Genomic DNA, 13,065 nt, shown 5'->3' with positions numbered 1-13,065 from the left:
TAGAGGTTTCCTGAGATCAGCGGGAAGCCACTGGAGGGTGTGAAGCTGCAGGAGGATGGGCTTCCATTTACGTTCGTAAAAGATTAGTCTGGCTGCTATTTGGAAGATGAATCTTTGAGAGAAAAGGCAAAAAACAAGGAAGACAAATTAGGTGGTTTGGGGAGGCCCTCAGACCACAGATGATCGTGGCCTTTCTTATGGTGGTGGCTGTAGATCTGAAATGTATTTGAAAGACAAGCCCACAGTGTCAGATGAGAGTTGGATGGATATTAGGAGGGAGACGGAGGAGGCAGAGAGGGAGCCTGAGTTTGGGGCTTACACTGTATGTTGATGTCCTGTGTTGAGATGGGGAAGGCTGGAAAGCAGTGATTTTATCCAAGAGGAGCTGGGAATTGAGAGTGCTTCCAGCAGAACTCTCCATTACAACGTCCCCCCTTTCTCTGATATACCCCAGCACTCGGGCCCTTTCAGCATCTCTGCTCCTACATGGCCCTGTCTGTTCTCTTTCTTATCTAAAGCTGACCCTGTGTCTCCCCTCCTCCTCCTGGCTTCTAGGACTTACAGGGCCCACACCCCAGCCTTTAGTGCTTCATTATACTCTTTTCTGTATTGTTTGCTAATTGCCTCACACAGAAAAGTTTATTTCCTGGCCAGGCAGAAACTGCGGTCAGGCGCTTTTCTCTTTAGAGTTGCAAGGATCACCCTCAAAAAGTGGTTTATTTCCTCTTAAGCACTTTGCTTGCTTAAGGGTCTCTTGTTATGGGTGGGAGCAGGGTGGGGAGGGTGTTTTGTAATACCTTTATGTGGTCTCCTGGCTCAAACATTCTGACTTTGGCTGTGGGCAGGGGAAGATGGGAGAAAGGGTCATACTCTTTTACTCAATCCTTAAACACACACACACACACACCCACACACACACACACACACACCCACACACCCACACACACACACACCCACACCCACACCCACACCCACACCCCTTATAAAGCTGGAAAGGGTAGTAAGGCCTGAAAATAGGTAGTGCTGTGGAGTCTGGTTTTAAACGGTTAAACACCGAGAGCCCATTTGATTCTTTTAAAGCTAATCTGTAACTGATTTTCATACTATCTTCTGGTTACTAACCTTTCTGAAATGCCCTCTTGCAAGTCGCTCAGCAGAGTCAGCTGCCCTTGCCAGAGGTGGATGGTTTGGTGGGGGTGGGAGGCATTTATTCTAGGACTTGGTCCAACTTAGCATCAAAACATTTGCAAATGATCTTGCTTTTTATGTACTATGGTTTGGGAGTAATTTTTATGATCTGGTCTTTCATGGTTGGTCACTGAGAGAAACGTTCAGTAGATTCTTAGTCCCTTCTTCTCCAATGCCACTGAGATTGTACTTTTCCATGGGACAGAAATGGGGAGTAAGATGTGTATTTCAAATATTTCTATTGGGTTGGCCAGAAAGTTTGTTCACTTTTGGGCCAACCCAATATATCAGAGATTATTATGCTCTGAATATTACATGTAACTAATTCTTCAGTTTATTAATTTCCCAATCCGTTTCTTCAGTGTTTGAGGGTCTGGGGGAGAACACACGTGCCCTGGGGCTCCATCCTGTTGACCATATTGACCACTTTATCGTAAGTTTTACATCCGGGCACAGAGAAGAGACTTGTGTTGCCAAGAGGGTGAGGGATTTGGGGGGATGGAGTGGGAGGCTGGGGGTCACAGAAGCAGCTTTTGTATGTAAAATGGATAAACAAGTTCCTACTGTATGGCACAGGGGATTATATTCAATATCCCATGATAAACCATAATAGGAAAGAATATTTAAAAAGAATGTGTGTATATATGTATAACTGAAGCACTTTACTGCACAACAGAAATTAATGCAACATTGTAAATCAACTATAGTTTAATTGAAGAAAAGTTTTATATCCACATAGAAAGCACACATATTAAAATGTGCAGATGTATGAAACTGGGATGGGTAAGGAATAGCAGCAGAAACAGCATACCCTAGCTGCTTTGTGTGTGTTGTTTTTAATATAGCAGTCTTGTGACGCTGTTGATGCCACACGTATAGCCATTCGGCGTCTTTGACTTTGGAGTTAGAGAACTGAGTCTACAAAGGCCACTTACAAAGGCCACTCGCATTTTCTAATTGTCATTTTTCCTATTTAGAACATGGGTGATAACAGCACCTATTTCCTGGGCTGTTCCGAACTCTGGGAGAGCCTGCACAGAGAGAACTCACAACTGTGCTCGGAACACAGGAAATACTAGATAAGCACTAGTTCTCATTTTAGGTAAGGAGACGGGTGTTCTGAAGCGCTAAGGGACTTGTCCAAGGTCTCATGGCTGGGGGATGGCAGCACTGGGGTAAGAACCCAGGGTTGTCTGGCTCGAGAGGCCACCCTTTGTACCATGCTATGCAAAGAACGAAGATCTCAGAAGACCTTCATGGTCTAGAACCGCTAAGTGAAGAAGATTCCGTTTGATGGGGATCCAGGCAAAGACTTTCATAACTGCTAAAAAATGTACTTATACATGGAGTGATGCAGAGATCTGGCTTGATCATTTTGAAAAGACTTCAGGTCTGAGAGCAGAAAGGACATAAGCTTAATGGGAGAGCGGCAAGGCTGTTAGGACAACCCTGGGCTGCTTTGGCACCTCCTGTCCGGACTGAGGATGGTAATAATAGCCTCGGCACACTTGGCGGTGATCGCAGGACCTCCACTGCTCTGTGACCAGGTCTGAGAAGGACACTTCCAGTAGGACACTGTGTCTTTCTACTACAGCCAAAGGTTTGGGAAACCAGGTCTCAGGAGAAACAGCTGGAAGGAGCGAGGATCAGGGAGAGTGGCTGCTGTCCTTGGCTGTTGGCAGCTCTCTCATTTGGAAGAACTGACTTGGTTTGGGTGTCACTGGAGACTGTCACATAGGATCTAAATAGAAGTGCTAGAAACACATGCTTTGGTCATAAACAATAGGAAGAGAATTTCTAACAACTAGGACCTCAGAACACAGAAGGGGCTGTTTTGTAGGTTAATAAACCTCCCGTCATCCCAAAGGCCTTAACGTAGAGACTGAGCAGGCATTTCTCAGGACACCAGAGAAGAATTATCCGCAAAGAGGAGCTGTCTGGACTAAATGATTTCTGACTAAGGTGCACATTAGAGTGAATATTAGCAGTTTGACGAAGGTGTGGTCTCTATTAAAACAAATTCCTCACAAAATCTTTCTCTTTCCCCTTTCCACAGAGATCATCACCGTTCATTTTTTTTTCTTTTCCTTTTGGCTGTACCGAGTGGCTTGTGGGATCTTAGCTCCTTGACCATGGATCAAACTTGCACCCCCTGCTGTGGAAACCTTAGGTCTTAACCACTGTATCACCAGGGAGGTCCCAACCGTTTACTTTTTTCATCCCTGCAGGCTGGAGCTTGGCAAATGGAAAGCAGTAAGCCAAGATGCTGCAAAGGGGGTCTGGAGGCCCCTTCCAATGGTAATAGGAAGTCAGTCCTCGGAGTCAACATGGGTTCATTCCTTGCCGTGGGTGGCATCTGGGGCAGAGGTGGGGAACCCGAAGGGACCAGGGTGTTCCTACCTGGATTTTGGACTTTGAAGGTTTTGGCGGCTGAGGAGTCGAGCGGCTGAGACCCGCTTCTTGTGGACATTGGATAGACCTGGGGGGAGAAGAACAAAGGTGCTCCTGAGATGGAGTAAAACAGTTGTCAATACAGAGTCTCCAGCTTCTCCTGACCCTCTGGAGTGAAATGAAGAGATCAAAGAGGCAGGCATTGGGGTGGGTGTTTGTGGATACAGCCGAACAGAAAGCAAACCTGGCTGAACTTAGCAGAGAAGAGGAGGTTTAGGGTAACATGCTGCAGGGCTGGAGAGAGAGCCCAGAGCAGCAACAGTGTGTCTATTTGGGTGGCCTGCACTACAGGGCGGAGGTGGGCACAGCAACCCGCTCCAGTCTTCTTGCCAGGAGAATCCCATGGACAGGGGAGCCGGTGGGCTGCGGTGCATGTGGTTGCACAGAGCCGGACAAGACTGAAGCGACTGAGAACACACCCATGTACTATAAGGGAGACCTAAGCCACGAAGCCTTCTCTAGGGACCTTTCGGAGGTGAGAACTGCCGCCTCCGGTCCCCACCTCCGGGTCCTGGATGTCTCCCCGGGCGGGTGCTAGGAGGTACCTTGCGTGAGTTCCGGAGCTTCCGCCACATAGGTGAGACGGAACTTGTTTCTCTTCCAGCTGCGGTCATTGCTGATGAGGGAGTTGTTCGCCTTCTCAATGTTGACGTCATCACCCACGCAGAACACATCACAGGCTGCCTGTGGCACACGTCACACCGGTTAGGAGGCACTGCCATCTTCCTCTCCCCGCCTCCCCCGCCCCTGGGGACCACTAGCCTACTCTTAGTCTCTCTGAATTTGCCTGTTCTGGACGTTTCGTGTACGTGGACTCAGACAGCAAGTGTCCTTTTGCGTCTGGCTTCTTCCACGTTTTCAAGATTCATCCATGCTGTAGCATGCTTCAGCACTTCTTTCCTTGCTGTGCCCGAACATTCCATTGCAGGGCCACGCTACATTTTGTTCATCTATGCATCGTATTTAATGCTAACCACTTTACATTTAAATCTAAAGGCCACGTGTAGCCAGTGGCTATTGTACAGGTCACTGGAGATCTCCCACAAGAGGAACAAGATTGTCAAAGCAGACAGATCGGTGAGATCTGAGATCCAGCCCGAGTTGGTTAACCAACTGTATGCTTTTTATTTACTTGTCTATGGAATGTGAGTGAAGGATGGGTTCCTCCCAGCTCTAAAATTCCAAGGCTCTGTAATTTTTTATAGACCAACTCTTTACCCTTAATACAGGAGGCCTGATTCCAGGTAGCAAATGTGTCTTAGGACCACCCAAAGTCATCTGACTTGTTTAAAGCTGTCTCCTGGTTGGATACATAAGGGAAGTACCAAAGACTGTCTTAAATTTTTTCTATTTCTGATGGTTCAGGTGATCTGTCCTTGGGGGTCCCTGGGGACATGATTGCTCATGGGTCTCTAAGACTGGGGCAGATGGTTACCTTGAAGACCTTCTTAGCCCAGGTCCTGAAAGCCTCTTCCTGCCCACAAAGCTCGTCCCCCTCCCTCATCTTCAGGATCCTCTCTCCTCCAAGCTCTTCCAGGAGGGTGTCCACGGCATGTCCAAAGGCGCAGAAGTGAGGGTATGCCCGCGAGCCAAGGCCGAACACAGAGAACCTGCCAAGAAGACAATAGAGGCTCTAGAATAGAGGGCTGGGGGGAACGTGGCAGGGGTTCTAGTGTCACGGACTGTTACGTCCCCCTAAGTGCACATGTGAAGCCCTGTTCCCCAGTGTGACTGTATTTGGAGATGGGGCCTTCAAGGAGGTAACTGAGGTCAAACGAGGTCATAAGGGTGGGACCCTAATCCTTCTAAGAGGAGGGAGAGGCACCTGAGCGCTCTCTCCTCCACCCCCAGTGACAGGCTCTCAGAGGATAGGCCATGTGAGGACGCAGCAAGAAGGCGGATGTCTGTAAGCCAGGACAGGCCTCACCAGAAACCTTGAGCTTGGACTTGCAGCTTCCAGAAGTGTCAGGAACAAATTTCTGCTGTTGAGGCCCCCAGCCTGTGGCACGTTGTGATGGCTGCCCAAGCAGATGAAGACAACTGGCACCTCAGGAGGGCAGACCACCCCACACCCATTTGGGGAAGGCCCTCTTTAAGCCTGAGAACCCCTAAACCCTGCTCTGCCTTCCTTCTGGTCTCTGCGAGGTACCACTGTCCTCAGGAGAAAACTCCCCGTTGGTCCTTAGGAGGATGGGTGACCCAGAACCAGTGGCTGTCTCTTGAGTGTCCCTTTCTAAGCTAGACTAATTGGGAAAATGAATCTACTGGATTAGCCAAAAAGTTCGTTTGGGTTTTTCTATAAGACATCACGGAAAAGCCTGAATGAACTTTTTGGCCAACTCAATACATCAGTGAAAGACTTGACTCTACTCAGCATACGACTACATTAGTTTCAAGAGAATGGAAACTCTAGCATAGCAATTCTTGGGGACCTGTGCTAACGAGGAGATCAGAAGGACTTGTCATGAATACATCCAGGGCTGGTGTGTAAACAGGTTCTTCTAAAAGGGATTGAAAGATTTACAGATACGCTGGCTCCACCCTTTGCAGCGTCTGTGAAATTGATTTGTTTCACAAAGCCTCTTTGCTTGGAATGGACATATACACTCTGCTATATTTCAAATGAATACAACAAGGAACTACCATAGAGCACATGGAATGCTGCTCAGTGTTATGTGGCAGCCTGGGTGAGAGGGGAGTTTGGGGGAGAATGGGTCCATGTATATGTATGCCTCAGTCCCTTCCCTGTTCACCTGGAACTATCACAACACTGTTGGTTAACTGGCCATACCCCAGGACAAAATAAAAAAGTTTAATTTAAAAAAATGTCTGTTTGCATAGATGCCACAGGAAAATGTTCGTGTTTGAATCAATGGGGGTCAAGTTAATGAGAATTTTCTGAAGTCTGGGAAGTGGAGGGCTGTGTCCCAGATGACCCCTCAGTCCTGCAGACTCATCATCACACTTCCACAACTTGGTCCTGGCTGTGGGTCTTGACCTCACTGGTCCTAGATGGACAAGTGAACAAGTGGGATACGACCACCACCACAACTTGCATTTTTTTTCCAGGTTGGAATGTGACTGTCCTGTGGGCGACTGTCATTTCAGACAAGTCAAGGAGTCGAGCTGTTTAACTTGCTCCTTACAGAGTCTGACTCTGTCCCTGGATCTTTCTTATTAAAGAATGATGGGGCCAGCCATCACATGAAAGACTGCAATGGGGGATGAGGGGAAAACAGTAGGGCAAGTTGGGAAGGGAGCCGCTTGTTATTGGAGAATGAGCTTGAGATGGGGTCCAGGTGTCTCAGAGATCATGTGAAAGTTAACACAGACTAATATCCCCGCCTCTGAAATCCACATTGATGCTTCTTCATCTTATTCTCCTGCCCTTCTTTGCTGGGGGCTCCACAGTCTTCCCAAGGGAGGGATGTAGGATTAGGTAGCATGTTTCCACATCACTCCTTCACCCATGATCCTCCTTTACCGAGATTCCTCACCTTCTCCCTGCAGGCGGTGAGAACTGGTGGCCAGCATGGGACTGCTTGGATGGGGGCCAAGAAGCTGCACTCCTGCCCCCAGCCATCACCCTCAGCCTAATGCAGGTTTGAAAACTCAGTGCTAGTCAAGCCTTGTGGTTAGGGAGTTGTTCCCCAAACCCCTACTATTTATTTACTTATTTTAATATTTATTTATTTATCTGGATGCACTGGGTCTTAGTTGTGGCCCGTAGGATCTTTAGTTGTGACATGTGGGATCTAGTTCCCTGACCAGGGATTGAACCCGGGCCCACTGGATTGGGAGTGCAGAGTTTTAGCCACTGGACCACCAGGGAAGTCCCTCCAATACTGATTATGTTTGAGATACCTGCTGTACTTGACTACCTCTCACACTGTTGTTTACTTAATAGTTGCTATTTAATTTGCTTTTAATTTGTACTTTATTTGCACAAATTATTTGTACAATTATTTGTACTAGCTATGCAAACCCACTGGTGTTCACTAAGAGATGGCCCGGGGAATTAACTCATTAACATGCTTCCCAGTCTCTGAAGGCCTGTGTCGCAGTCATCTCCTAGTTCACATTTCATCACAGGCTAAACCTTGTGATTGTAAAATTCCTATTTCAAGCTTTCAAACCAGAAAACCTGGCAAAATTATTATAACTGGGGCCAGATAGTAAATATTTTCAGGCTAAGAAGCAAAATTGATACTATTATGCAGATATCTGTATAACAAGGAAGAAAATAAATTTATGCATGCTTTTGGATAAAATTAAAAATATAATAGCAATAGTTATGGGGTACATTTTTCTAGCTATATCTAGCTACTAATGAGAAGACTGGAACTGTTTTTTGAGAAGGGTATAGCATTCTGCTTAATTGGGGCTTGAAGGGAATATTTTCTATCATCAAATAAATGGTAGATGGTCATCTGTAAAAACCATCCTGGGTTGTACAGAAATATACAGTGGCTGGGCTGGATTCAGCCAATGGGCTGCAGTTTGCCAACCCCTGCTCTTAAGCATGATAGATTTAATAAGGAAAAAAATGGGTCTGAATGTCAAACCATGGATGTTTCAATGTCAAGCTAAAGAACATGAACTGATGTCAAAACCCATCAGTTTGAGGGTGAACCAAGGGGGAACCCTAATGTAAACTATGGGCCCTGAGTGACAATGGTGTGTCAATATAGGTTCATTGACTTTATAAATGTATCACCATGGTAGGGGATGGAGGGGTGTGTGTGTGTGTGTGTGTGTGTGTGTGTGGAGGGGTGTGTGTGTGTGGAGGGGTGTGTGTGTGTGGAGGGGGGTGTGTGTGTGTGTGTGTGTAGGGGTGTGTGCGTGGAGGGGTGTGTGTGTGTGTGTGTGTGTGTGTGTGTAGGGGTGTGTGTGTATGTGGAGGGGTGTGTGTGTGGAGGGGTGTGTGTTTGCGTGTGCATGTGCACACGCATGCACCGAGGGTTGGACAGGTAGTGCATGCAAAATCTCTGTCTTCCCTTCAATTTTGCTGTGAATCTAAAGCTACTTTAAAAAAATAAAGTTTATTAAAAAGTGTGCTGATGGGGAATTCCCTGGTGGTCCAGTGGTTAGGTCTTTGTTGTACAGTCGCTCAGTAAAGTCTGACTCTTTGCGACCCCATGACTGCAACATGCCAGGTTTCCCTGTCCTTCACCATCTCCCAGAGCTTGCGCAAACTCATGCCCATTGAGGCGGTGATGCCAACCAATCACGTTACGTGGCATGGCCAAAAAAGAAAAAAGTGTACTGATAGAAACAGTACTTGACGATCTAGGAACCCTGTGACCTCTGTCATCTTCTAAGCATTGCCCTGAGCCGCTATGGAGGAGGTTGCATTGGTGACTGTCTAAGAGGTTCCTGGCCGGGCCTGAACACTGCTTACAGAGTAGCCTCCTCTTGACCAGTATCTATGAAACCAAGGGTTTGACATTCAGTTTTCTTCCTTTCCAAATACCCATGAAACTGAATCCACAACCACTGAAGTAGAAAATATCTGTCCACATACTATCTAAAATGTTCTCGTGGGATGTGACTATGCTTTGAGAAACAAGGAGTCATGACAATATTTTTTTGAATCTGACTGTACACTGGAGGCAATTAGGGAGACTGAATAAAAAACAAACAAGCAAACCCTGGGTCCAAGTTTAGACCCAACTACATCAAGTCTCCGGAGGTGGGGCTCAGGCATCTGTACATTGTAAACATTTCCAAGTGATTCTGCTGAGCATCCCAGGTTGGGAACCACTGGGTCACAGTGGGGTGTCCCCAGAAGCTTCTAATATATAAGGTGTCGTAGCACTTATGAAGGGAACTCGCTGAGTTACATCTGGGGGATTAGCATCCTTTAGCACAAATGATATGAGATTCATGCAAAGGGGTGATGGGGGCTCTGAAGGAGTGTGATTTTGGAAGAGGTCATAGGAGGGGGTCCAGGTAATGTGCTTTGATGAAGCAGGGGGACATCCCCAAACAGCGAGAGTGCAGCTGGTTATTCAAGGGATGAACGAACACGGAAGGGAGACCCCTCCCCAAACAGACAGCCCACTTTGTTACTCTGTCCAGCTCCCCAGGAGCCTTTATCATCCCTGATGCCCCGGGCGCCTCTCTCACCTCACGTTGGCCAGGGGTCCAGTGCTCTCAAAGTTGTCTCTGAGGTCTGGCCCATCACCCGATGATTTGCGGGAGTCAGAGTACGAGGAAACGCTGTTGAAACGCACCTTGTAGCTCCTGCCAAGACGAAAGAGAGTCTGTGAACTCTGGTTCAGAGCCCCCGTCCTGGGGTCAGCACCCCCATGGCTGGCTCTATTACCAGTCCTGGTTCTAGGACCTTCCCTTGGGTGTTGAGTGAGATCATAACACATCCATGGCCTTGACTAGGAGATATCAACTCACCCTCGCCCACCACATGGACACCTAAAAATCATCTGATGCTGCGCGCATTGAAAAGGTTTCAACAGAAACAGAATCCTGGACACACAGACAACAGCCTGGTGGGTGCCGAGGGGGAGGGGGTGGCGGAGGGGTGGAGTGGGAGGGTGGGGTGGGCAGGGGTAAGCTCTCACACAGAGAAAGGATAAACAACGAGGTCCTACAGCACAGCACAGGGAACTATATTCAATAGCCTATGATAAGCCATAATGGGAAAGAAAATTCAAAAAAGGAGGATTATATATAACTGAATTGCTGTACAGCAGAAATTAATACGTCATTGTAAATCCAGTATACTTCAATCAAAAAATATTAAAACTGAAAAGGTTTAGACCACATCAATGGTCCATTCCTTAACCCATTAGACCATGTTTCCTTACTTCCCACATGTTAACCAGGACAAGAATCATTCTGGGATCTTGTTAAGATGCAGATCCTGACTCAGTAGGTCCAGGGTAGGGCCTACGGTGCTGCATTTCTGAGAAGCTCCCAGGAGATGCCATTGGTCCCCAAACCTCACACTGACTAGTGAAGAATTACACTCCTGCTGTCTGCTACAGCAGCCATGGGTTGTGTGTGACTATTTCAATTCATTCAGATTGGATACGATGAAACATTCTGCTCCCCACGTGCACTAAACTCATGTCAAGGGCTTGACAGCCATATGCGGCCAGTGGCTGCTGTACAGGACGACAGATATAGAACATTCATGTGCTCATAGAAAGGCTTATTGGGCAGTGCAGGACTGTCTCACTCAATATTCTCTTTTCTTTTTCCTATTCAAAAAAATTGAAGTATAGTGGATATACAGTATTATATGCTACAGGTGTACAATATAGTGATTCACAATTTTTAAAGGTTATACTCCATTTATGAGCTTCCCTGGTGGCTCAGTGGTAAAGAATTCGCCTGCCAATCCAACATACATGGTTCAATCTCTAGGTCGGGAAGATTCTCTGGAGAAGGAAATGACAACCCACTCCAGTATTCTCGCTTAGGAAAGCCCATGGACACAGGAGCCTGGTGGGCTACAGTCTACAGGGTCAAAAAAGAGGTCGCACCACTTGGCGACTAAATAACAGCTCCATTTATAGTTATTATAAAATACTGACTACACTCCCTGTGTTATAGAATATAACATTTCAGCTTACTTTACACATAATAGCTTGTACCTCTTAATCCTCTACCCCTATTTTACCCCTTCCCTGTCTCCATTGGTAACCACTACAACATTTTCTTTCAATAAAGCTATCATCTTAAGACATTTCAAGGGTCTTCACATTTCTCATTTCAAATAAACATGAAACATGTTCAGACACAGCCTGAAAAGAGATTGGATTTCTTATGAAGTTGTTTCAAAGAAGGAGAAAAATGCCACTGGGACTCAAACCTTGGCATCGGAGGCTCAGGAGCCTCAAAATTAAAAAAAAAAAACAAAAACGGTTTCCCAGTTTTCTTCTAAAAGTGGTAAGTTCTGTTCTCAGATAAGGCAAAAACCAAACCAAACCAATAAACCTCCAAGACCAACAAAACAAAACAAACCCCCAAACAACAACAACAAAAGACTTCCATAAAACCCTCAAATCAAAACCCCAAACACAAAAACTCAACACACAAATCTGAGTGCAAAAGACAAAAAAAGAAATTGCGCATTCTGGCAGCAGGGTTTCTAAGCTGGATGTTCTTCAAAGTTTTTGCTCCAGCATCAGGAAAGTTCTAAATATATGTAAGTGTATTTTCTGCCCTAAAATAGTCGCACATTGAGTCACATCTCCAAATAAGTCCTGTAACATATCAGGGGGTGGCTGTGTTGTTAGTGTGGGAGGTAGGGTTGATGGTAGTGGGGTAAAAATATCAGCACATGTATTTGTATGAGGTTTGAGGCTTTTCCAAATGTGTTTCTCTTTGTTATCATCCTTCGATCCCTGCACCAGCTCCCAGAGATGGTCGGGGCAGAGATAGTTTCTCCCTGTTTGGAAGGTGAGAAAGACGGAGAAGCCCAGAGAGGTCAAGTAGCAAGCTCAAGGTTACTCAGTGTGTTAGTGGCATGGCCGGCGTTAGAAGAACTCTGGTCTCCTCGAGACCGGGGCGTGGCCTTCGATGCTGCAGCACTGGGCATGCGCACGTTCCTACGCATCGCCATGCGTGCGAGTGCTTACACCATTCACGCACGCACATGAACGCCGGGCAAACACGATCACACAGGTGCATCCTACGCGTGCATGTGAGCACACACACACATGCACGTATGTGCACATACAGATGCTCTACCTGCGCTGGCTGTCACGAACTGCAGCCAGACCGTGGACTTCTGTGTCACCACGGGAGAGGGGGGGCCCTTTACGGGGAAAGAAACGCAAGGGTTCCGGGTACCTAGAGGGGAGAATGGATGGTGCCCTATCTCTCCCTGGAGGAGGGGTGAGGGGGACCTGCTGAAGGCCACCAGGATCGGGTGGGGAGGAGAGAGGCAGAGAGGGTGAGGAATAAGATGCTGGTCTTAAAATCAGGAGGGCTGACCACCAGGGACTCAGCTATCCCCTGGGTATGGGATGCAGGCAACTTTGGCAACGTGTGCTTGGCTGAAAGAGAACCAAGAGGGATGTTCTGCAGAACACAGCCTCTGAACGCCAGTCAGGGAATTCCCTGGCAGTCCAGCGGTTAAGACGCGGTTAAGACTACACCTCCACACGCAGGGGTGCAGGCTCGATTCTCGGTCAGGGAGCCAAGATCTCACATGCCTTTTGGCCAAAAAACCAAAACATGAAACAGAAGCAGTACTGTAGCAAATTCTATAAAGACTATAAAAACAGTCCACATTAAAAAAAAAAAAACAAAAACAAAATAAACAAATAAAATGCCAGCCAGCGATGACATCCAGTCCTCAGCTTAAGACCTACTCCATGGTGGAGGCAACACCACCTGTGACGCTCTCAAAGAAAGGCAGCTTCTTACTCACAGGTTATATGTTCTCTGCTTTGA

General features: G+C 46.9%; 1 protein-coding gene and 1 non-coding gene across 4 annotated transcripts in view; both read right to left on the bottom strand.

Moving 5' to 3' along the window:
• The window catches only part of NOS1 (nitric oxide synthase 1), a 193,179-nt gene that overhangs the window by 21,992 nt on the left and 158,122 nt on the right, over positions 1-13,065 (bottom strand). For 2 of the 3 annotated variants that reach the window (XM_042234646.1, XM_027956540.2), the window contains exons 17-21: positions 12,358-12,459; positions 9,769-9,885; positions 5,075-5,249; positions 4,185-4,323; positions 3,589-3,667 (exon numbers count right to left, since the gene is read on the bottom strand). In XM_042234646.1, the coding sequence (XP_042090580.1) occupies positions 3,589-3,667; positions 4,185-4,323; positions 5,075-5,249; positions 9,769-9,885; positions 12,358-12,459 (612 nt within the window). The remainder of the gene's footprint in view (positions 1-3,588; positions 3,668-4,184; positions 4,324-5,074; positions 5,250-9,768; positions 9,886-12,357; positions 12,460-13,065) is intronic. The other variant, XM_042234647.1, reaches the window with a different exon arrangement.
• TRNAG-CCC (transfer RNA glycine (anticodon CCC)) lies at positions 7,399-7,471 on the bottom strand. The gene has a single exon. It is a non-coding gene; the product is annotated as a tRNA-Gly (tRNA).

Source organism: Ovis aries, chromosome 17 (assembly GCF_016772045.2).
Source record: "Ovis aries strain OAR_USU_Benz2616 breed Rambouillet chromosome 17, ARS-UI_Ramb_v3.0, whole genome shotgun sequence".
Taxonomy (NCBI): Eukaryota; Metazoa; Chordata; class Mammalia; order Artiodactyla; family Bovidae; genus Ovis; species Ovis aries.
The sequence above is the reverse complement of the archived record's forward strand: the minus strand, read 5'-3'. Positions and strand labels throughout refer to the sequence as shown.